We start from the raw sequence: 24,832 nt of genomic DNA on the forward strand, positions 1-24,832 counted from the left end.
GTCACTCAAGACAGATTCTGCCAGCAAATCCTGTCTTCACTGAAATCCTAGGCATGACAGTGTGTTTCTCAGCATGAGGGGCAGGGCTAAGGTTGTGCTTTAGCACAAAACAAAAGCCAAGGGTGAAATAAGCAGCTTTAAATTCCCTTGGAGTTTCTAAGTTTTTAGCTGTTCTATGGACTGAAGAGTATTCAGACATAACCTAGTTCTCTGGACACATTTGAAGCATTGTTATTTTTGACAGCACATCATTCTCTGACTCATGATACCACCATATTGGCTACTGTTTCTTGCATTTTCTGGTTATGCAGAATAATGCAGAGCTATTCACCCTTGCAACGGACCAGGATCTAAAAACTATGCAACTTTGAGCATGAGCAACCCAGCATGGAAACACTGCTAAAGCCTTGCCTACTTTCCAAGAGAGAAAGTGCTGGAAGAGGCTGTTCTGGAAGTAAACAAGTAGCAACAACTATCTGCGTAACTGAAGTACTTGGTACTTTAAGGAGGAACAAAAGGCTGGCTACCCTCAGCACTTTAAAAGTTCAATATAAAAATACGCAAGTATAAAAACCTGAAGATGAAGAGGGTCCTTTATAAGAGCCCAGGAACAAGAGCTGGTCTTGTAGACTGTACCAACTGTGCTGTAAAGGACCTGAAAGCTGTTGGGTGAATTAAGGATGGAGCATGTTCCAGTCCTGTTCTGAACACCCCACAGGCCTGCTTTGTCGTGAACGCTGAATGTCTTCGCTGTTGCGGCTTTCCATCTGACACTTCACGTTATGTCAGAGCAGGGTTTTTTGTGTGTTTAATATATTGGTGACTATGTGTTTTAATGAAGGTGCCCTGTATTCCAGAGCTAGCGAATGCACGATGTGTTGCTGCGGTCGCCAAGATAAGTAGTAATTTTTAAATAAACAGCAGTATAAACAGTTACATAAAACTCATGTAAATTGCTGGCACATAATTTTAGACTGGCTTAAGTTATGTAACCTACTTGTGGCCAAGTTGTGTGTGCGCTTTTTTTTTTTTCCTTTTTAATACTCAATTCATACACTTTAAAATAAAGAAGCAAGTTTGTTTTCACCTGTTTCTTTTCTATTCAGTATATTCCTGTTCTACTGGGTGTACCTTAAACAGCTCACCAAAGACTGACAGACAGATAAGGGAAAAAGTGAAGGTGCAAAACACCTCCCAGCTCTTTTGCGGAGTCATTCAGGAAAACACCTTCTCCCTGCTAAAGTAAATAGCTCAAGCCACTGTAGAATTTGTCACTTCTCTTGGCATTTATTTTGCTTGCACTTAAATTATTCACTGAATTGCTGAGTAGATTAATTAGACCCAGGGACATGACTTAGGCTGTTAAGTTGATAGCATCTACTGAATGTACTGAGCTGCAATTCTGGGTTTTACTCTTGCATTTACTACTAACTTGCTGTGACTTTGGGGAAAGCATTGTGTCACTAGGACTTTTAACCCAGACTCTTAACGCAGCAAGGATTCTTTTTCCTTCCCTTCATCCCCACGTCCAGGGCCCAGGCTGAAGGACACTGTGATCTTAGCTTGTGTTCCCAAGGGCCTCCAAACAAATAACTGCATTGTTCAACAGCTTCCTTTGAAATGTAAAACTGAAGCAGAGTCCTAATGCCAGAAATCCCTTCACGCCATCTTTTGCTGCCTGCTATCTTTATGAAATAATTGTAACAATTTACACTTACAATGTCTTAGCAAGTTGAGCCAACAAGGCACCAGCTTATTGGTGCACACAGTGTTACCAGCTCAAATAGACAACGATATTCTTGATTTTTTTTTCACATTTTGTCTGTTTAGTCAGTTCCTCCTAGCTGCATTGAGCTAGCCTTTCCAGGTTTAATTGCAAAAAGAAACCAATTTTTGCAGACTTGGGTTCAGGCTTTCGTTATGTCTCTCATGTTTTGAAATTCTGCAAAGAATGAGAGCAAAAAGACGAGTTATACCAACTGTATATGGTGCTCACAGAGATCTCATAGCACTTCCATTAGGAAAAAAAAAAGTTTGGCACTGAGGAGTCACTTTGTGTTCCCATGGATCTGGTTTTCTGCATGAAGGGTGTAAGCCATTCATTTGTGCACATTCAATTACACCGTCTGAAATAAGGAGAATTCTGTTTGGTTAGAATGTAGGCAGGACAGTGTTGGTTAGAAAGCTACAATGCAAACTGGCACTGTGGTAACAACCAAGATTTGTGCCTGAGCCTTCCTATGACAACACAGCCCACTGTGGCTGTGGAAAGTGAGAGAAAACACACACTAGAGCTGTGAAAAGGGACTGGAGAATAAATGGGGTTCTTATGCAAAGGCTTCATGTCCTAGGAAGGTATAGCAGGCTTGGCTCTGATCTTATGAATTTCCACTCCCAGTGGATTCGTTCCACTCATGTAATCTGTGTAACCAAAGCCAGTGGGGAGGTTTATGAAAGTAAGGACAACTCATTTGTGTGAAGCATGCATGGCTTAGGCTCAGCTTCTTCCCAAACCATAATACATTAAAATCTAATTAATAATGACTGGTTGGGCAAATGCAAACAAAAAAGTAATCTATCAAAATGTACAAGACATACTAGAACACTGCATAGCACTGTTAACAAAGAAGGTAAATACACAACCCCTAATTCAATTAATCTGCTTAATGGGATTGCACTGCTTTTCTTCTGGTCCTCCTGTAACATATTTTTAAAGGGGGACATTGTTGGATAGATGTTAATTACTCATATTTATGGCTTTTGTTTCTTTATAAACAATCTGTACACTAATTTAAAGATCATTCACCTCTCCCTAGCACTAAAGCCAGGTGTCACTGGCAAAACAGTCTTGTTTTTACTTAATTTAATTTATTGCCAATTAATGTAATCACCAATTCAGATTGAGAAGAGAGAAAACATAAACAATTAAACACTTAACACATACCCTTCTCCTTTCCTAGTCTCAACTTCCCTTGTTTCTAGCAGGGGTTACTCTCAGCATTGAGGTTCTCTGTTGGTTTTGGACCTGGATGGGCCAGCTGTGACCAGAACCTCCCAGCCCCAGGCCTCCTCCCAGCTGTGGGCCCTGGCTGAGTAACCTGCCAATATATGCCAACACAGTACTCAGGAAGGAGCTAAGTGAGCGCTCGTGTGTGAGCTAATTGGGTGCTGAGATGTGAGATAATAGAGTGCTCAAGCATAAATTGATTGTGTGTTCATGTGTGAACTAACAGAGCACTCATGCATGAAAACTCTATACCCTGTAATTTATGTTCAGCACACAAGATAAGAGCTTGAAGCAGATCCAAAGACCCTATTACAAATTTATATTTGTTTATCAGTTCTGTGGGTCCAATTTAATCACTAGAGTATTATCAAATTCTTGTTGGAGTGGCAAAATGACTATGTTTTCAATCCTTGTAAATGAATCAAAAAAGTCCATGAAGGACCAGAGAAGATTTCAGATAAATAGTGAGCAAAGGCACAAAGTCACAACCTTGTGAATACATTACTTTTAATTATCTATCTTATTAGTAGTTGATGCCAGCAAGTCTCTAGCAAGGAGTATTTCCAAACCCCTGGATCAAAAGATGTGGGAACCTCCTTCAAGAAAGAAACTGAAGGTCTGGAGTTCCAGTCCTGTCACGCTACAGGAAATTCACCTCTTCTTTGCCCAACATCTAAACTGGAAGCTCAAACTCTTAGCCATGAGCAAATCATTGTTAAAATTACTTATTAATGCTAGTAAACCAAAGCAAGTATAAAAAATAAAGCAATGTCTAAAAGTCAGCAACATCATGATATGAGTCTTTTTCTTGGACACCAAAGATGGACAAAACCAGAGCCTGTATGTCTGAGTTTTCTCATAGCCCTTCAGCTTGGGCTGTTGCTCAAAATCTTTATGAAACAGAAAGCAGAAAGAATGCTTAAACTGAGTAATTGATGTCTGATCAGCTACATCAGTTAAATACATCATCACTTAATATGTAATTCATGTTCAAAGGTGCTTTTAAATGCCTAGCAAACTTAACATAAAAGAACTTCTTTTTTTTTTTTTTTTTTTCCCAGTCCAACACATACTACAGACCTTAACAGGAGCTAGAAATAGAAAGGTTTGTTCCAACATTTATACATTTCTATACATGCAAGGCATAAAAATAGAAGTTGAATTGCACAGTTCTGTTAGCTACCAAAATGTAATGTGCAAATAAAGTGCCCAGGAGACCTAATAAAATGCCATAAATGAAGTACTGTAAAAAATATCAGACCACACCTATTCAGCAGGATAAATTCAAATATCTTACAAAGGAAAGTATTCTCTCTCTCCATTTTATGGAGCAAGAACCATTCCAGGGAAAGAAACAAGGAGTTTCAAAATATACAAAGAAACTTTGAATAATAAGTGAAAAGGGTTTCAAGAGCAAATCAAATGCAGAATACTACTTAATTCCACTTTAAACTGGAACAGAATGAAGCAGTGATGTACCATCTACTGTACAAAGATCAATAGGCATTAATGTTAAAGCACCATTTTCATACCTAAGATTCACTTCTACAGGTATTCTTTTCCATAACCAGGATTCTTCTAGAAATCAAACAAAGCACAAGCTTACTGCTTTCTGCTCTGATACTGCTATGTCAATGGTCAGTTGCCACCAAAGAGGGAAAAAGTTGGAGATTTTGTATGTATATATGCACTTCAGTTTTCATATAAGCTCTATCTATTAGACCAGTCAATCCTGTCTGGAGCCAAATGCACAGAGCAGTACTGGATGGATCAATGCAGGAAGCCTGCTATGGAACAATACCAAACCTGATCAAACACTGCAATTCAACTAGATGGACAAATCACAAAACAGACAATGTTTGTGTTTGTAAGTGTTTACAGGGGCAGAGGCCCACACAAACTGATCAGATCGTTTGGTTGTGAAGGCATTATTCTTGAAAGAAAAACAAACGGAATCACACAAAAATCACAGCTGGTTTTCTGTACAGTCTTTGAGGCTTTTCACACAAAAGTTTGTGGTGAAAGACTTCCACTGACATAGTGAGATATCAGAGAATCTCAAATGCTGTGGTGTTTTTTTTGAAATACACAACATATATCCTATGGGCCTAACTTGGCAAAATGCTTCATCTCATGATCTCAGATGCTGACCCGTAATGAAAGGTGGCTCAGTAAATCTGTTAGTTGAGACTTCCAGTGAGAACAGTAAATTGTGACAGCTTCTCCTGGATAAAGGTACTTGCCCATAACCAACATGCTTCATGTGGCCATCCTAACACACTGAGGCTATAGCATATCTCTAGGACTGAACCAGTGATTTAAAGGCAATTTACATGAATTGCTCCAGTAAAAAAAAATCTGAAATGAGCCACAAAGTGCCTTGCAGGAAAGGAGGCAGGGAGATATTTCTTGTCAAAATTTAAGTAAGGCATAACTCCTTCTTTCCTGATCTAGTTGCCCGCCTCTTGCTTTTTTAAAGAGCTACACTGACATAGAAAATATAAAGATTGTTCCATCCAACAGAAATCCTAGAAGGCAGCTGGGCAATCCTGACTAAAATGAAATATTCTGTTAAAGTAACTAAATAAAGAGGTAACAAAAGGCTGAAGTGGGCTAGACAGCTTAGCATCCCTATCTGGAAAATAACTTGGCATCCAAGTCCCCAGCTACATCCAGGGAGAAGATCAGCTCTGTTTGCCACATCAAACATGGATCAGATTTTTTCTCTCTTCATCTCTTTTCAAATATAAATAGTTCCCATCTCTTAAATAAATTAGTTCAGCTTTGGTTATACAAGCTCTTTCTTTTTTTTCTTTTTTTTTTTTCCTCCAAAGAGGGATATAGATGTTTGTTCAAAAATTGTAAGTAAAATATAAATGGAGATTTTCCATTGCATAGTGGTCCTTCCAAGTAGGTGATGTCCAGCACTGTGTCCATTTTCCTTCCCTCTTCTGGGTATAAGTGCACAACTATGTCAACTTCTGATGGAAAGTTCATGAAAAAATAATATGCAAAAAGACAGAGTTAATGTGTACTTATTCACTGCAAAAGCAAAATAAGTATCAGGGTTAAAGTGCATGGAAAATAAGTACAATAAAATTGCTTGTCAACACTCTTTCTTCTTTTAAGCAGATTTCTCTGTGTCCATGCATTGTGTGGAATTTGTGAAACATAGAAATGCTAATTAGCGAAAGACAACAGGTCTTATAAGACCCAGGGCTCCACTTGTGTGTTCCTAGGAGTCAAGTAGTGCCCATGTGGATTTTGTTGTTGCTGGGACTTTCTGCAACAAGATGGGGACTGTAGAGTAGGTCTAAAACATATAGAAAGGTTCACTCTAGCTTCAAACTGTGGTGTTATTTTGTATAATAGCACAGAACATTTTGATTGCGTTTACAGAGATGTAAAACAAAAGTAGGTCGTAAGTGCTTCCATGATGGGATGTGAAGTTTGGCTTTAGGGCATGATTAGCCAAGGGTATGGGTTTTTCTTCCCAAATTATCGTGATGCTTCACATCCTTCCTAAAACTGGCTGTGGTGAGGTGTCTCTGGCTTTGAATCTTTCTCTAGCACAGAGCAGATTATTACTATTATTATTGATTTATGGCATGCCTGTCTGCTTCCAGCCTCAAAACACTTTACTAAGTTACAATATACATAGGAATCATTTCACATCAGCCACCACCACGTTGTAGCCTTCTCTGGAGGGAAACTGAAGGAAGCCATTAGGATGGTGCCTGCAACATTAAACAACAATCCAGGAGAGGAAGTAGAGAATACTCTGGCTCCTTAAAGCAATGGCTCAACAGAATGCAGTCGCTGAACTGCCATCCAGCTGGGACACCAAAGTCAATACTCATTCACCATGTGTGGTTAAAATTAAATCTCCTAATGAAGTGAGATGGTTTTAGTGGTTAGAGAGTGAGTGCAAAGTATTATTCTCCTGTATTATTATTTGTAAGTTATACAGCTAACAAGGGAAAAGTCATACACAGGAAAATAGCAGACAGTTAGATAAGGTTCCAAGCCTAGTTTCTATATGACATTTGAGCAAGTAAAGCTTTGGAAAAATATGTTAAAAAATAAAAAAATAAAAAAATAAAAAAAGGATGACACAGAAGAAAAGGAATTGGCAGCTTCTGAGTGTTTTTAGGGAACAAAACTAGACTGAGCAAAAGTGATGTCAGTTTTATCCTCTGCAATTCAGATCCATATAAAAGAACATTATTAGCTTCTGTAAATGAGCAGGTATTCCCTATACACTGCTACAAATGCTCCTGATCTTTTATTAGAAGAAGAAATGGTAAAGTATTAAGGGAAATAAAGCCTAACAGCTTGCTTTCGTCCCTGAGTCAGTAAAATACTTAGATGGCTTTTTGCATAGGTGATTAATACTTCAACTGAAAAGATGCTCAGACAATGTTATCAAGATCTTTCAGGCTAATTGCTAGTTGGTTCGAATCATTGTTACAAGTGATCATTTGAATGGTTGTTTCTTTTTTACAGCCTCTAAAACTAGCACGAAGAATCTCACTCCATAATGTAATAAGCAGTTCTACAACCAGTGCTTAATTAATTCCCAGAAGTCACCAAAAGAAGCTATTAATTATCTTTCTTTTTATCTAACCATAAATATTCAATTCTCATGGGACAGAGGATTTAAAAAGAACTTTCTGCCAGAACTGTCAACTTGATGTAGCATAAAATGATCACCAATGAGAGTAATTCAAAATATGACAGCAATGCTACCTCGTCTGATTAGAAAGTTAGGTCAAGTTGGATCAAATTTCTCTTAATGGTGTACTTACCAAAATGGGACAGAACTGATAGGTGCAAACCATACTCAACACAGTCGAGTTAGCAAGATAAAAATACTGCAATCTTTAGAAACTAGGAATAGTATTCTGATTTAAAAATCAGCTCTATTTGGGAATTGTCTTTACTGTGAAAATATCAACATTTGTTATAATGAGAATCTGGACAACGTTTCAGATTTGTTTAAAATCTGCATACTAAAAAGAGCAGGTTAATATTTTCAAGAGAGTTAAGTCTTTCAGGAGCCCAAGTATCATTTTCACAAGTAAATCAGGCAGTAGGAAGCCTTTAAATGAAATTAAGTTTCCTGGCAACCCAACCCATTGTTTAAAATTCGATTTAGGCTCCTAAAGGTCTTTGATGTTTTTGCAAATAACACTTCCTGCAGCACTGCAAGGCTGACTAGGTGTAATACAGTCATTTACCCTTCTACCGAGGCTATCAGGAATGGAATCACTTTGATTGTTTTAGTGATGTCTGGGAGTGTTTTTCCGTGCACTATGAAAAAAAATGTACTGAGCATAGCCAGTGATGGCCGGCATCTCAAATCAGAAGTAGAGAGGCAAGAAAACATGCCTTTTTCAAAATAATCTCATTTAGTCCTTTGGGTGCTTGTGATGCCACTGAAGGCTGTGCACTGGCGTGTCCCACTTCTAGAGGAACTTCATGAACTACTGCGCACTTGCTCTACTGCAGCTCTCTGCAGTCTCTATTTCCTGTTGAAGCAATCACTGTGGCACCTATACACAGAAATCTGAAAGATACTGCCCCAGACCCAGCTATTATAGTTCCTCCTATATGTATCAAGACCCACTCTAAGAGGACTTTCCATGTCTCCACTCTCAAATATTCCCTGGAGTAGTCAAAGAAGAAGAAGTCCTCAGATCTTCAGGACAGTGCTTTTAAGTCCCTTTACCTGTGGAAGGACCCACGTTCCTAGTTAAAAATGGAGGTTGCAGATCGCTCCATGAAACATTGAGGAACTCACTGTTCCAATCATTTTAGAGAACCAGCAAGTTCCCTTAAACTGGAAAATTTTAATTTCAATCTTTGATAAAACTTTTTTTTTTTTTTTTAAGTTGGAATTTCCTATGGAATAGAAATTATTTTCTACTCAACAGAGCTATTCACATGGAAGCATTTTCCTATTCATTCCACTTTGCAACTAACTGGTGCCACTCCATATGTACAGCTCTTCCAAGAATGATGTGGCAGCCCTGGAATACCTAATTAGAGTTGGGCTGTATGATAGCTCTGCCAGAAATTTCAGCTTCCAGAGGCATTCCTTTAAGGAACTGTGGTGTGGGTTTGGCATTTACAAGGATACATACAGTTTCAGAAGCCCACAGGCACCAAAAGTTAGTCTGCGTTGCACAGCTGACTCATGTCAACCCAGTCACTGAGCTTAACTACAGTAAGTCAAGCAAACTCCTCAAGAAGAAAGCTTCTGTTTGTTGGTTGTTTTTTTTTTTTTTTTTTTTTTAAGTAAAACTTTGTCTTTAAGGAATCTTAAAAGAATATTCAATTTGTACAGCTATTTATTATGAAAATAATTACATTCAGACATTTCTAGTGAAAACACCTTTTTCACTTGGCCATCCAATGTTTACAGATTGTTAAGGCAAATGAAAGATATCTAAATCCAATACCTTTATACTTGGTCACCACAGCTGAGTTGACACTCAGAGGTTCTTGGAAGGTGACAGTGAGTGATGTACTGCTTGTTACCATGAGACAGACGTTGGTTGGCGCCTCAGGGGCTCCTGGGAGAGAAGAGAAAACATCAGCTCTTCAGCACAACAAATCCTATTCAAACAATGTTTCTGAGTCTTCAAAGAACCCCCTGAAAATCACCCTGCAATTGTGAGCTTTGGGTTGTAGGTGTTTGTGTTCTCTGCCTTTTGAGAATTTTAATTAGTGCCCTGCTAACAATATCCTGCAGACACCATTTGTTTCTATCATGGTTTTTGGCTCCTTTCAGTTAAAAATATCTTCCTGCATATATGTAACCTAATAAAACAGATTCATGCTAATTATGTCAATGAAAAGCCCCTATAAATCTCTTGGGGTGGATAGGAAGGAGAGAAAGGACAAAACCACAAAGAGCTAATTAAACCTTTATAGTTTCACTAACAAATTCAAATTTATTAAATGACAGAAAACCTTTTTACATTATTGTGATCCAGAAATTGCAGATTCCACAAATGTTTCAGTGCAGTAGTTCCAAAACACATTTGTTAGTTGAGGCCTAATTTTTTTTACTATTATTGTTTTGTTTTGTTAGTTTTTTGTTGTTGTTTGTTTGTTTGTTTGTTTTTAAAAGAAGCTGAATTCACAGAGTATCAATTAGACTCAACTCAGAAATCAAACCTAAAATGTCATGACTTACTGCTGGAACCGATTAAAAAAATCATTATATTAACTCACTGCTGTATTGGCTGTATTTAATATCTAATACAAGGAGCATTACCTCTGTCTTGAAGAAACAATCTTAGAATACAATAAAATTAAGAAAATTTTTCCAAGTATATACATATATAAAGGTGGCTGTAAAAACGTTAATGGCAATGATTGTATTTTATTGAAGAGGAAGGGTACAGCTAAAAGATCCAAATATGAAAGAGTTCAGTCCTGTTTATTCCTTTCTATGGGTTCAAATTCCCATTTTCTTTAAACAGTTCTGTATCTGAGTCTGTACCCCAAGTAGCCCAATTTGTAACTATGCTGATGAAATGTTGCATGTAGATGCCAACAATAAAAATAAGTATTGATGATTTTTATATGAAAAATCTAATCTAAGTTCACTTTTAACCAAATATTAAGAAAAACTCAATTACTTTAAGTCAGAACTATTTTAAAAAATAGAGTACAACAACAGAAAAAGACCAGTGTTCCTCTATTACTTCCTCCATATTCATATATTTTACTTGTCTTATTTTAAATTCTGATCATATGAAATAACATCCAGAAGTAAATGCGAAGAGACAAGACAGAATCATTAGATCCTGAACTAAGAATCTCATCTGATCAGTTTTACACTGATGAGCAGTGCTCTTGTTGCCCTCAGATATTTGGTCCTTTCTGGAACTAGTATCAAATTTCCTTCTCACTTTTGGGAAGACCATTTAACTGAGTGCCTTATTTTTACCCCCCTAACATTCATCTGCTTCACAGCAGCGCTGTGAGGATCATCTTTGCTCAACAAAGGCAGCGTTTGCCACCGTAAGAGTTCTTGTCTTAAACTTTGCAGCTACTTTCTTCTACTTACTAGCATGCTCGTAGCCTGCCTTCATGCGCTTGTATAGCCTGTATCTCCATTCCCATGCTTTTAGTTGCTTCTCTTTTTCTGTGTTGTCTGTACCAAGGCCTTCATTCATCACTTGTGCAGACAATTCAGTAACTCGCTGCTGTGCTTCCTGGACCAATGTACACAGATGCACTGACCTGCTTTCCATGTTAACAACTACCAAGAAAAGGGAAAAGTAAATAATTGCTTGATAGACTCATGTGACAAAATTCTGGCCTTACGCATTCCAACATAACCCACATAAGGCCAGATCCTTGAACACTGTGCCTTCCAACAGATACCTTGTCATCAACTTGATTAGAGCCACACCAATTTGTACCACACTTAAGAATCTGGCCACTTAAATGGGACTAATGACATGAATAAACAGTAGATTTTATCTTCTGGTGTTTCTCAAATGCTTAACAATGTCTTAATTAGCCTGAAATTGCTTACATGTTTTAGGTTGATAGAATACTTTAAAAGAAGAAAAATAATAAAGAATTTGGTCTCTAACTCTTACTTTGCCATAATATCATATGTTTTCTCTGGAAGAAAGAAATTGGTATTGGTTATAGCTGAAAACAATATACAATATATAAATCTCTGCAAGTGAAGAGAGATCTAATTGGCAAAGTTAAGAATGAGGGTTTTGTGTTTAAGGGCCACAGCTGAAGTACAGTGATTCTCTTTCCAGGTTATCTTTGTGCCTCAGTGTTGCCCATGTAATTAGTTCTCTGTCAGATTTGATGGATAGTGAGCTGTTGGACGTGTGGAGATTTTGTTATTCTCAAGTGCTCAGAATGATTTTAATTCAACATTAATTAGTATGAATTGCCTGTATGAACTACTGTGTGCTATATGAAGGTGAAAAATGACAATCACATTGGATATAAACTAAAATGTCTTAGCCCAAGTCCACAAGACTGCCCTACTCCAGCCCCTTGATGATACAGAAAAATGTAGTGAATCAAATGCTATTCTTCAGAACTGCTTTTAGCCTGAAATTGTTCAAACTATTAACAGTTTAGAAAATAGGACTTGTAAAGCTGTTTAATTTGAGAAGTGCAAGAACTTATCTGATGTTCAATCCGCAGGAAATAACACACAAGAAAAAGAATTCTGAAGTCACAGAAAGCAGCTTTTCTTTGGTGCCTGGTAATTTTGCAGAAGAGCTTTGAGACAGTTCTAAACAAAACCCCTTATTTATTTAAAACACTTCACAAGGATTCACATTTACTTAGAATTGGCACAGGATGCTACTCTTAACAATAATGGAGTGTTGCTGTGTAGGGACAGCCAGCCTGTTAGTCTTCCTGTGTTTTTTATAGGAACAGCAGCAGTGTTGCTTCACCACCCATTTACTTGCATAAGCTAGGAGCAATATTTCTGACAACATGAAGCTGACGTAAGGGACCAAGGCTGACTGGCTTTTGACATCATAGTACCATATGAGTAACGATATCTGCACATATGAATGTATAATTCCTAAACTGGAATCATAGGATTACAGGATAAATTGAATTGGAAGGGCCTTTCTAATTATTTTGTTCAAAATTTGATGTTCAAGCTTCTTGCTGAAAACAAGATCAGCTGCAAGTTCAGGCCAAGTTTCTGAGGACATTAGCCATCTGGCCTGGAAAACTTCTTGAGATGGAGCTTTACAAGCTCTCCGGGCAATATGTACAACTGCTTTTCTATCCTGCAATTGAAAAAGGTGTTTGTTTTATCCAGTTTGAATCTCATTTTAATTTTACCATTTGTCTCGTGTAACCGTATAACAATTGGAATTTATCATAGTCTAAGTATAATGCTGCACAATAATGTGAAAACTGACAAGGAATCTTTAAAACCACAGGAGGAGACTGAAGAATTACCCAGCACCTCTGACATCCAAAGGTTGCTTTTGAAGAATGGCTGTTTCTAAGACCTCGCTTTCAGAAGCTGGCCTGTAGCCATCCCTCTTGCAGTTTGATCATTCTTTGTATGGACATCAAGAGGCCAGGCTTACTGGAATCTGCTGGTATCCTCACAACTGGCTGTTTACTGAGAGGCCAAAGGTGACAGTTTCCTGGCTCCATGCCTACAATAAGCGTGCAACACATCTGATAGCAAAACAGGACCGAGAAAGGAGATTTTATGTGCCAGAACTTCAGGTGATTGTAGATTGGCATTGGTTCAAGATTTCACTGAGGATCTGGCTCTCTCTCTTTCATTAAGATTCAGATCCACAATTGTCTGGTCTTGGAAATGTATCAAATCAGTCGTTGGAAATTTTAATCTTATTTATATTTAGGTTCACATGAACAAACCTAGCCAGACCACAAATATGCGAACAAAAGTAACTGAAAAGACTAATAATGCAGTGGGCTTTGACAAGAGCAAATGCCTTGCTTCCTCCCCACTAAATTAATATTCTAGATGCTGCATTTTCTGATCCTGCTTTGTGTTTAAGAAATGCTGGGCTCCTGTTAAGATTTATACAGCCTGAGGTCCATGTGGAAAAGAAGATCAGAGTTTTACTTTCTGTTCTTTTATCTGCTGTTCTGCCTATTCCAGGCAGCTGCAAGCTATCTGTCCTTCAGATCCTCTCTCCTACAGCACTATAGTGAAATTTCAACTTGATCTCTGTGTCTAATATAGTAGAAGAACAACAGTTCTCTCTTTGAGAAGCTTCCTGTGTGCACTTGCAGTGGGGAAATCATTTACCTCTCAATCTCTTAAGTGTGTGCATTTGTGCTATGCACCAGCTTACAATCAGATTAAAAGATGTTTGTGTCCTGTCCCAAAATTGGTATGAGTCAGAATCTTACCTTGAAATCCCACCCCTCCCACTTAGCCTGGCAAAGTCTTGCTCAATTGATCACCATAGTGAAATGAAAATGCTCCTGCTGGGTTCTAATCATATCCTTGCAGGCCTAATATCATGCAGAATGGGTTTAATTCTAAAAGGCTTGGTTAGGTACAGAAAAGAAAGCAGAAACAGTAAAGGGAGAGGAAAAAATAAAGTGGCTGCTGTCTGTTCCCCAGGATTAAAGCCACATAGGCAACTGCTGCAGACCTTTGTTTTAAGTGCTGAAAACAACTTTTTGCAATTTGTTCCTAAGTAGCAACCGTAAACCATTAAGCTGAAAATTAAAAAATAAAACACACCAAAACAGTCCTCTGCTTTTTATTGAGGACATTTTGACCATTATTTCAATCAGAAAAGCTAAAAATCAAGATAAGTGAAGTGGAAATTTGGTGGGTATATTTTGAAATGGAAATGAGGTGGTTATATATTCATATTCTCTGTGTTCATAGGCATGTTTGCATTAATTACAGGAAATGAATACTAATTTATGATTGCCCCTGCTCGCCATCAGACTGCATTTATTTACAGATGAGGTCAATGAAAAATTAGTTTAGTCTTTTTTACTGCTGTTTAGAACACTCAAGACTGTGTTTTCCTCTAGATTTGTCATGGTTAATGAATGTTGCTTCAGCAGTCAATCATGTACTCTAAATGCTGTCACACTTTTTTTTAAAGCCTCAGTCATGAACCATGACAGAAAAATAAACAAATAAATATAAAGCTAAAAAAATCTTTTCACTGAGCAGCTACACTATGCAAAAATCTCCAGGGAAGGTTAAAGGAGGCCAGAATAAATGATAATATAAGTGCTGTGGACATAGAAAAGCAATAAAGGTGTACCAACACTGAGGGTCTGGCAAAAAAACTCAACATGCACACACACACATGCACACACGCTCTCCAGTGAAAAAACTGGCAATGTTAGTAGCCTCAAGGTGCAATTTCCTGGAGCACTGAGATTGACATGCCAGCACTAAATGTTGTTAATTTAACTAACTTCAAATTAATGGCAGAGTCTGCAGTGGCCGAACCCCTCAAACACAGTCTCATTATAGCCTTGCTGGGAATGTCCTAAATATAGGCATTGACAGTTTAAAACAAATTCACATACATTGGTGTATTTTTAGACATAAGTAAGGCGTCAGAGTTTGTGTCATGGTTTACGGTTGATTAATTGGTTTGGTAAGTCACCCTGCAGCCCACAAATTGTGCATTTAAATGCCCGTGAAGGAATACAAAGGATAGTTCTATAACTACAATATGTAGTTATAAGCAATGATAGTATTCCAGTGAAGTGTGAAGGTCTGTTTTGTGTTCAGATATCCTCTGGTTCTCTAGAGTTTGGAAACTCTCATTGAGGCTATTTGAAGAGAAGGGTTGAGGAGATAAGAGCAGGAGTCTGAAGTAATGGAAATGATAGATTTCAACACAACCAGCCTTCTGAAGGCAGCATAACCAAGATCAAAATAATCAGAACACACCATAGCCAAGATAACCCATAATCTTTTCATTTTTAATGACAACCTCTGTTTCAGACCATGATCACTCCATTCCTGTCTCCATATTTTTGAAGGTTTATTTTCAGTATTGATATTAACTCAGCTGCCTCACTGTTTATTAGGTTAGAAGTTCCATCAGATTTATAGTTAATCTACCTGATATAGGGAACAAAAACTATTTGCTGAGCACACGTTCAACAAGAAGATATTTCTGCAAATATCCTTCCAGCACCGTGCTACTATTTCAGGTATAATCAACTCCGTGATAAAAAAAAGTCAGATTTTGTAACACAATTAATTTTCCCAAACAAGAGCAAACCTAATTTTTACAGAATTATCTAAACAAATTCAAAATGAATACTTACAGTGTGGGCTTTCTTTTGCCCCAACATGTAGAAGAGTCCTAGCAATAGGGATGTTGTTAGTTAAGATGGCAATATCCAAAGGAGTAAGTCCTTCACTGTTGGGAGTATTCAGGTCCAGTTCCTCTGGTGTGTATTGATAGAGAAGAATCTGAACAGCATCCAGATCTTGCTGTTCTACGGCCTCAAACATAGCTTCATTGCATTGGAAATTCTGTGTACCAACAAAAACAGAAATTCAGTAGAACTTGAAAATGTTTCAACTTTAGGAAATAAATTATGGAAAATGACTTTTGTGACATTACTATAAAATATTGAACGTTCCCATCCTAAGTTCAGCTAGAAACATGGAAGATGTTTGCAGCAAAACTGAGCTTGCTCTACTTCTAGACCTGTGTGCTTGAGCTTCTTTCAGGTAAGATTCAAACCCATCATTCTTTTTTGGACCTGAAATTGACCGTATGGGCAACAATGTATGTGAAGCTGGATGAAAGACTATGATTTTGACAGGTTCTTGTACTACTTACTTTTTCATTCTCTAAATTTAAAGTAAAAACCTAAGGTGTACAAACTCAACTAATCAAAAGTCAAATGAAACAGTTCTGGGGGAAACTTTCACAGGTGCGGTGTGATCTAGTGCTCACTCCAACATTTCAGTCATTTCTAGGTGCTCACATTTTTGTATTTTGCTTGTAGCTAGAAGAAGCTCTGAAATATACAGCCCTTAAATAAAGATGTAGAAATAAGACTGAATGCACTGATCCTCCAGTGTGCTTGATCAGAAAAAGACATGTCTGAACAGCAGAGAACATAAGCTCAAAAGCAAGTAAGAAAAATGAGGAACACATGATGCCAACTCTCAAGCAGGAGGAGCCACTAAACTTTCTGTTTACCGAAGTCATGGAGATAAAAGAACTGTGTAATACAAAACAAACAAAGAAACAAGAACCCAAACACCTTTCATTTCTTAATAGAGCTGGGGAGAAGGAGGTGCAGGAGGATGGTTTGAAGGTTTCTGTTATGAGAACATCCTTCCAGAGCCTACAGTAATTATGTGATTTGCCAGGATTCTTTAAATTCTTTCCCAGTGTCCTCTTGCCATAATTATTATTTTTTTTTTTCCTCTTAAGAATGAATTAGTAGAAGCAAGAGGCCCAGCTAAGCAAGGAGGGCTCAGCTTGTGGTCTCATAATGGAACTGAGATCTATGTAAAAATACTGTGCCAACGGACATACTAAAAAATGCTTACATAAGAGATCAAGTGATCCAGATACATGTAAACTGGTTTCCTGCATCCCAGAACCCACAATAGAAGAAACACACTGACTATTGAACAGTAACTTTTTTGTTATTGTATGAATTAAAGAGTGAATTGAAGCTGTTGTCTATTGTGATTAACATCAACATTTCACCCAAATAAGAAAAATTATTTTTCCTTTCTTAATGGATGCATTTTTAATTTGGAATACTCTAGCCTAAGTTTTCAGTGAAACAACACTTTCTGACAGCACTGATCTGCTGGAACATCTTTCATTTCCTCCCAAAATATATAGACTAAGGGTTTACAAGTGGTTCTTGAGTACACAACTACAAGCTGGAACTTGATTTGGTTTTTTCAGTTGTGCTTAAACTTAGAAATCTCTTCAGATATTCTATGACCTGACAGAGATCTTTTTGTCTACTGCTTTAGATGTAAAGTATTCATATCGCACTAAGAAACTGCAAAGATTATGTTACCTTTGAAGTTTTAATATGCTGAATATTAGGAATCAGCAGAACCAAAAGGTTACCCCAGATTTTCAGTACAGAGAAATGAGATACTTCAGTTTGATGATTATCTGTGGATGACATGAACTGAGCAACAAGAAAGTAAATCCAGGACAGTAGTGCTGACTTGGAAATAAACCTTTCAGACTATTGAATAGAAAAGATAAATCACTCTGGAGAAATAGTTTATATGTAGATTTCCAAGCAGAATAAAAGACAATACTTAAACAAGTGTTTCATAAAAAATGAGTATCTATCAAGTTCTTGTTTTCAGATTCTTCTCTAGATTCTGGGACTCATATGTCACTTTACTGTCAAGTACTCAGGATCCTACTTCAGTTTCAGGTGGAAGAGAAAAATCTGAGAATAAACTAAATGGTGAGCAGCTAAATTTATCATTCTCTATTTATGCCTCTGTTCAAGGGAAAAAAAATTGTCCTTCAGGAAGTAAACCACCATTACAGAGGGCACATCTCCAGTGAAGTTTGGAAAGGAGGCCAGATGTCTATTATTTTAAGTTAAAAATGACAAATTTTTATTGCAGTGCAGCCATGTTTTCTTTCATTCCAGTAGTCCACAAATCTGCTCCTGTATCAAGATGACAGATCTTAGCCTTATGCTGGTGTTTTCCCCCCAGTCCAAAGAGATGAGGTGCATTAGCTAGAAATCAAAAGAGGCTTAGTTTAATTTAATTACAAAATATTTTAGTTAATTGTGTTATTCTACACATGCTAAATGGCATCGACTCCCACTCAAGTCAATTCTCTACATTTAACAGCTGCACATCACTGTGTTGTGTACTCAAAATTACCATAAATAGAGCACTGATTGAAGTAAAAAGGCCATGCTCTTTAAATTTTTGAAATTTCATTATTTCAATCGAGTAACTGTGAAATGGAAGATGTTTTTCATATGACTGATTAGAAAAGTAGATATTTTTGGTGAAATGTTTAATATATTTTATCTACTTTATAAAAGACATTAATTTCATCTCATCTTAAACTCATTTCAAATTCTTTTCCTACTTACTTTGGAACTTCCTCTGTGCTGTTATTTAAGGAAATAATTGGGAATTATGCTTCAGAAGCATCTCCATGTTCATGCAACCAGAAAATAAACAAGAACAAATTACTCTTGTAAGTGATCACAGGAAATGAACTTACTTAATAGTTAATTCATAAAGAGCTTATTACAAAGGCGATTAGTTGAAGTAAACAGAATGACTACATTAGAACTCATTTCTATTCCTTAAGTTCATTTGAAGAAACACTGGCAATCACTCGGGGAGCAGAAAAGAAAGGTAGAGCTGGTTATATTAATCAGTGACAGACTTGTGGTACGGATTCAGAACAGGAAACTAGGTATTTCTCTATTCAGATTTTCACTTTGTAGCTCTGGGTACGTGCACTGTTTCCATTTCTTTTTAAAATCAAAACAGTCACCCTCTTTTCATTGGCCTTGTGATTGTGCAGAAAGGTTCAGTGAGTTATCATCTGTAGAATGTCACTGAAAGCACTGGAGACCATTATTTAGCTTTAATTCCAATTCTGCGTGAAACTCAATAAATCTGTACTACACAGCAGAAATTTCTTGCATTATATAAGAACAAACAAAAAAACCCTGTTACATAATAATGAAGATGCCTGAATTCAGTATTGCAGCTGAAATTAACTCTGTGATGTGGCTGACAGAAGCATTTGGCCCTTTTCCAAATACAGATACATACTTCGACAAAAGATTTTACCTACCTGAACAATTCCTGTAGAATTATTTTCCAAACTTTGATTTGACTTATTATTTTTGGATTCATTGTCAAGATTTAAACCTGCATAGATGTCTTTAAAAAGGCATCCTCAGATTTTTACTTGCCAACCCAAATACCTAAAGTATTTCTGAAGTTTTCTCCTGAAGTAATTTGCCGTACAGAATATAAGCACATGCTTAAGTTAGTTCCTTATAAATACTCTGGCCAGGGAATCTACTGGCACAAACATTCCACCAAACACACAAAAATACAACCAAATTACTATTTCTTCATTTCATTAGAAATCTAATTGAAAAAGTTGCACTCATTTAAACAAGAAACAGAGCATTAAGTTTATAACCTACTTCTTCCAATCCAAATAATTTTCAGACCAAATTGCAAATATCAGGTCTTCCAAATGAACAATTCAGACACAACCATTAGTCTGAAATATGCTGGCACTTCTCGTAACTTCAGAGATTGTAAAAACATGGAACTATGATATGACGTTTCCAAATAGGCATATATGTATCCCTCATCCACACAGTAGTGTGCATCTAACCATAATAGACTTATTTCACTCAAAAAACACCCTGGTGAGACAGTGAAATAGCTACCACATTTTCAGCCATGCTAATAATTGTCCCATTTGAAAGCCTGCACTGAGCCCAGCCTTCCAAGCCCAGAAAATGTTCTGTGCTCCTGACCAACTTTTCCACAACTATTTGCTTTCACATAGAAAATAGGAATATACTTGAATATTATATTGTTCTCTGCTGCAATAAAGCTGATTATATTCTTATATAAGTGACTCTAGAATCGCAGCATTGTTCAGATCTTTGCAGTTCAAGATTTCAGGGCTAAGAAATTCATATGGGGTAAGATGTACTGTCTTCAGAAGCACATGTTCAGTTTCAATCCAGCAGGTATTGTCACTAATATTAACAAGACCCTTCTGATTTCTGCCTTCATCTACATTTGCTAGATAATTCTATTCCTCTCTGATTAGACAAAGTCACTGAATTCAAAGAGAAACTCAATCCCATTTACAAGGGATCAGGTAAAGTTTAGGAACATGTCTTTTTCCTTGATGCTGTCTTGCAGCCTCTAATCGTTAGCTAGGCAGCTGTGCTATGTGATTAATTTATTTAGGTGTTACACCAGTGCACAAATATATATACTGAAAAGAACTACAGTATTGCTTTGCAGTAAGTAATAACCATGTTCCAGTAAGTGATTCAGGGCTGTTAGTGTTTAGAAATGCAATCTTATGTAGCTTAATTAAAATGAAGTGCCCCTTTCAAGATATTTGCTCTAGGTTAGCCTGAAAAAGTCTACTATGTGCTACTGGAGTTGGAAAAAAACATTAAAGTAGTTTCTGCAAAGACTTGTTTTGATAAACATGAGTTCAAGAATAAAGCTATTTTGGGACATTGCTATGTCTGCAGCAAGACAACAATTTACTGAATGGAAAGTATTGCACAGTAAGAGAGAATGGAAAGAAAACTCTTCACCAGCCAAAACTGGGGAAAAAAAAATCATCAAATTCTAACAAATGTTATTCACTTGTCTGGAGACATGCTTTTAGTCACTGACTTACCTCTGTACCACAGAAATCCAATGATTAGAAAATACATCAGCTAGCTACCTGGAATATTTCCAGCCCTTAACTGGTGGTTTGCTTGCCATTTGTTTCTAGGGAAAACTGTGAAAAAAGCCAGGCATAACAGACAGAAAGGGTCCCAGAGCCTTTTAAGTTCAGTGGGAATCTATTCACTGACTCTTGTGGACACCAGCTCAGACCCTAGACTGGTAATATTCAGAGATGCTTACACTCATTGTAGGTCTGCAGTGACAGAAGCTGCATCACTCACACAGTAGTGCAGTGGTTGAGGTGAAAAAGTTAGCTGAAGCATCTGTTGCATTAAAGCACCAATATAACAATGTAAAATTGATTCTCCTCATTAAACTGATTGAATAGTAACTATTCACAGCCTGATAGATCTTCACTGAAAAGGAGGTAAGTGGGATTACAAGTACATAGCTCTGTGGATAGCAGAGGATTGAAGCCTCAACAGTGCATTGCTCCTCAGACTTTGGGCTATCTCCATTTGCCATTTCTCATCACCTAAATGTGACAGAAGAATACATATTTGAAGAAACATGTAATTAGAAATATATATTTAGAGAAGCACTGGTCAGAAGATAAAGCATCTGCTGTAGTACATCAGAGTAATGGCTCCAAGATGTGACTTCTGGCACATTTGCACACACTGTCTTAAGTCGCTACTATTCATAAGTGGAGAGGATCTCCCTCAAAATATTTCAGAAGAGAAGTTGAAAAATGCGTTTTCCTACTTATGGAAAAGAGAATTTACTTTCTTTTTAAAATGGCAATATCAACAGTAGATTTATTTTCCTCCAGCAAATATAAAAGATTCTGTTATGCACTGAGCTTACACTGTTATTACTTCACAGACATCCCATTCTTCAAAATGTATATGCTGTAGGTTGTACAGCTTTACCATCTCTGGCACAAGTAGGAGCACTTGTGGGTATTAAGTCTAGTGGAGACAAACATGCTTTCCTGTACTAGCACTAGAATGCCTGGCTCTGTTCTGTACTAGTGTAGAGCACACAGGCTATACTGCTTCCTATGTAATCTTTTTCACAGTCTTATCTAGTGACCATCATCACAGTCTCTGACCAACCTTAATGTTAAGTTAAGATCTTACTCCTTAAATAAAGCAACATCACTTTAAGTTGCTTTGGCCTTCAAGAAGGTCAGACTATATTTTGACATAGGATCAAAAACAGGTTTAAGCTTGAGAAGAATATACAGCAGGGAATATTGGTCAGGAAACAGATGAATTGTGATGATGAAAAGTATACAGATTTATAGGAAGGGAACTTGACAAAAATGTCAAGTATTTACCATCGAGGTTTTACGGAGACTGAGCCGGTCTGAGCGCGCTCGGAAATATGCTTCATCAAAGGATGTATGGCTCCCCTTCAGCTTCTCTGACAGGTTCCGATACAATCGCTTTGCAGCATTTGGAGAAGATGGCATACTGTTCTTTTTACTCTGGAGGAGACTTAAATTATGCATTTGCTGTGTCATTTTCACCTAGTAGTTTCTAGAAGAAAAACAACAGCTGTTCAACAAGATTTTCTTACATTAACATCATTGATCAGAACTGTATCACTGGAATATACTGCAAGACTTCTATGGCAAAAAATCCCTTTTGTGCACAGTTTTAATGTTTATAAAGAAAGTTTCAGTATTCCAAAGCCATTTAACTCGAAATACCACTCAGGTAATAGTAAACTCATGAGAGAGAACAATTTGCATTCACTGTACAAACCCTAATATAATAAAGAAGAGGACAAGAAAAACACAAGTAGATCCAACCAACACTTAATTCAATCCTAGCTTAGCATATTCCACTGTGTTTGCTTTGGGATTTTGTTTTTATACCAAAAGCAGCAGATTCAGTACCTCCAACTGTCATGACATTACATTATGGAGAGGTTCCAAGCTTCGTTAAGCCTGTAGGCCAAATGGGAAACTTACTGAGAAGCTGTGTAGACCGTTAGAAAATTTACATTAAATAAATTAGGTTTATCCACTTAATAGGACTTCTCAAACCTACTGTGGTATTACTAAAACCAAACAAAAAATGCCTGTTATAAAAGTCAACATAACTTATGCCTTTATCAGTCCTCTGTAAAATCTCAAGTTTTTCTTCCATTAGGAACCAGCAAATCTAAGGAGAAACTAAATTCTGTAAAAAATGCAGCTATTCAACAATACAACAGATGGTATCTTTGCTATCCACACAGAATCAGTGCATCAGAAATGACTCGAAAAAGACAAATGTGTGTTTCCTGTATGCTGACACCACCAGAACACTGTAGCAGTGTGTGGAATAAATACAGGGAAACAAAGCAACTGCTGGAAATCTAAAGCAAATTATCTGTATTTTTGACCACTGAGATGCAAGACACTACTGAAGATCATCATACTTTACATATTTTCAAGTCACATATAAGGCATGGAATGAAAAAAATGAAAGGTAAATGCAAGCTGCATAGTCTAGAAAACCTGTAAGGGGATCTTAGTAAGCTGTTAAAATGACTCCTAAGGGACCAATGGAAATAGGATCAGGCAAAAATAAGTAATAACTAAAACAAAGATCAACTTACATAATTCTGTTGCTTATTCACTGAACACCAGCATTTCATTTTTATAGATGTAAGCCATTTTGTAAGAGTAAGTTAAGGCTCTAATTTCAAGTCATTTGTGCCCCCTGCTCCAGTATGAGGACACTGTCCTCACATCACCCATCAGGTGTGTTTTTGGATTTCACACTGTGCAGACTGAAGTAACAAACTCTGCACTGAATGATGCTAGACCTGATATGTCATTGTGACAACTAATATTGTTACAGCATATCCCAGACTAAAAGCTTAGAAACAGGTGATCTCCAGAATGGAGCCATTGGAGATTTTTACGTACGGACACCTCTGCACACAGCCAGCATATGTCAAAATTAAACAAGTAAGGAGATCTCAGCATGGTTCTGAGCATCCCTGAGTGATCTTACTAACATTCTTATAGCAAGTCACAAACCACAACAAGCACATTGCACTGTTTCTTGGTAAAGGGCAGAATTGACCAGGGTAAAAACAGCAGCAGACCCTAAGTGTGATTTTTGCATTTCCAAGAATTAAAAAAAAAAAAAGTTTATGGCAATGGTTCCAATAATAAATAACCTGAATCTCTGGGGAAACTACCCTGGAACTAACCACTAACACACACCTCATCTTTGTGACTACAACTCTGGAATAGCATTAACCAGACCAGTGGCAGAAGTCTTCATACACACATTCTCACTGCACATACTGTAGTTTGTTCTTTGTGATCTGATTTCTGCTTTCACATCAAAGCATGAAGTAATCTTTTATTTCCTAACAGCAGGGTGCTTCAAAGGTCAAATAAAAATGTTGTCCTTGTAAAAGCATTTTGAGGGGGATTGGTAAATACTGACATAATGTCCTCTTAGAACATCCATGTCCTTTCAAAACCATATTTCAGAGCGAAAAAAAAAAATCTAAATTATACATCATATTTTATGTGGCACAAACATGCTGCACTGTATCTACAGGTAAGCTAGGACACAGCATAGCTGTAAAAGAATTAATTTCATATCTTAGGAAAGCAAAAGCTAAGATGCCATTCTGCACTTTACATGCTCTTAAATATGTTCATTAAACAATTTTATACTTGAACTAATAATTAAGAATATATATGTTGAAAATTAAACTTGACTTACCAGCTGTTCAAGGCAAAACGTGATCAAGTTGGTGGTAATTGTCCACTATCTTCACTGAATGAATCACATTGGCTTTGCTGTCTTTGCTGGTTCAGCCTCTGGGCAGAATGAGCAAACCTCTTCCTTACACTTCATGAATGATCAGAAATGAAAAGATTATTA

The 24,832-nt window shown here is 37.1% G+C and overlaps 1 protein-coding gene across 13 annotated transcripts in view; it reads right to left on the minus strand.

Annotated features, from left to right (window-relative positions):
* ANKFN1 (ankyrin repeat and fibronectin type III domain containing 1) overlaps positions 1-24,832 on the minus strand; it is a 114,154-nt gene that overhangs the window by 36,707 nt on the left and 52,615 nt on the right. For 11 of the 13 annotated variants that reach the window (XM_090121774.1, XM_090121775.1, XM_031598728.2 and 8 more), the window contains 6 exons: positions 24,671-24,799; positions 22,270-22,471; positions 18,620-18,637; positions 15,827-16,037; positions 11,091-11,285; positions 9,472-9,585 (listed from right to left, as the gene is read on the minus strand). In XM_090121774.1, the coding sequence (XP_089977900.1) occupies positions 9,472-9,585; positions 11,091-11,285; positions 15,827-16,037; positions 18,620-18,637; positions 22,270-22,455 (724 nt within the window). In that variant the 5' untranslated portion in view covers positions 22,456-22,471; positions 24,671-24,799. Of the gene's footprint in view, positions 1-9,471; positions 9,586-11,090; positions 11,286-15,826; positions 16,038-18,619; positions 18,681-22,269; positions 22,472-24,670; positions 24,800-24,832 lie in introns of those variants that run through there. The other 2 variants (XM_031598736.2, XM_090121773.1) reach the window with 2 other exon arrangements.

This window comes from Phasianus colchicus, chromosome 20 (genome assembly GCF_987193195.1).
Source record: "Phasianus colchicus chromosome 20, bPhaCol1.hap1.1, whole genome shotgun sequence".
Classification (NCBI taxonomy): Eukaryota; Metazoa; Chordata; class Aves; order Galliformes; family Phasianidae; genus Phasianus; species Phasianus colchicus.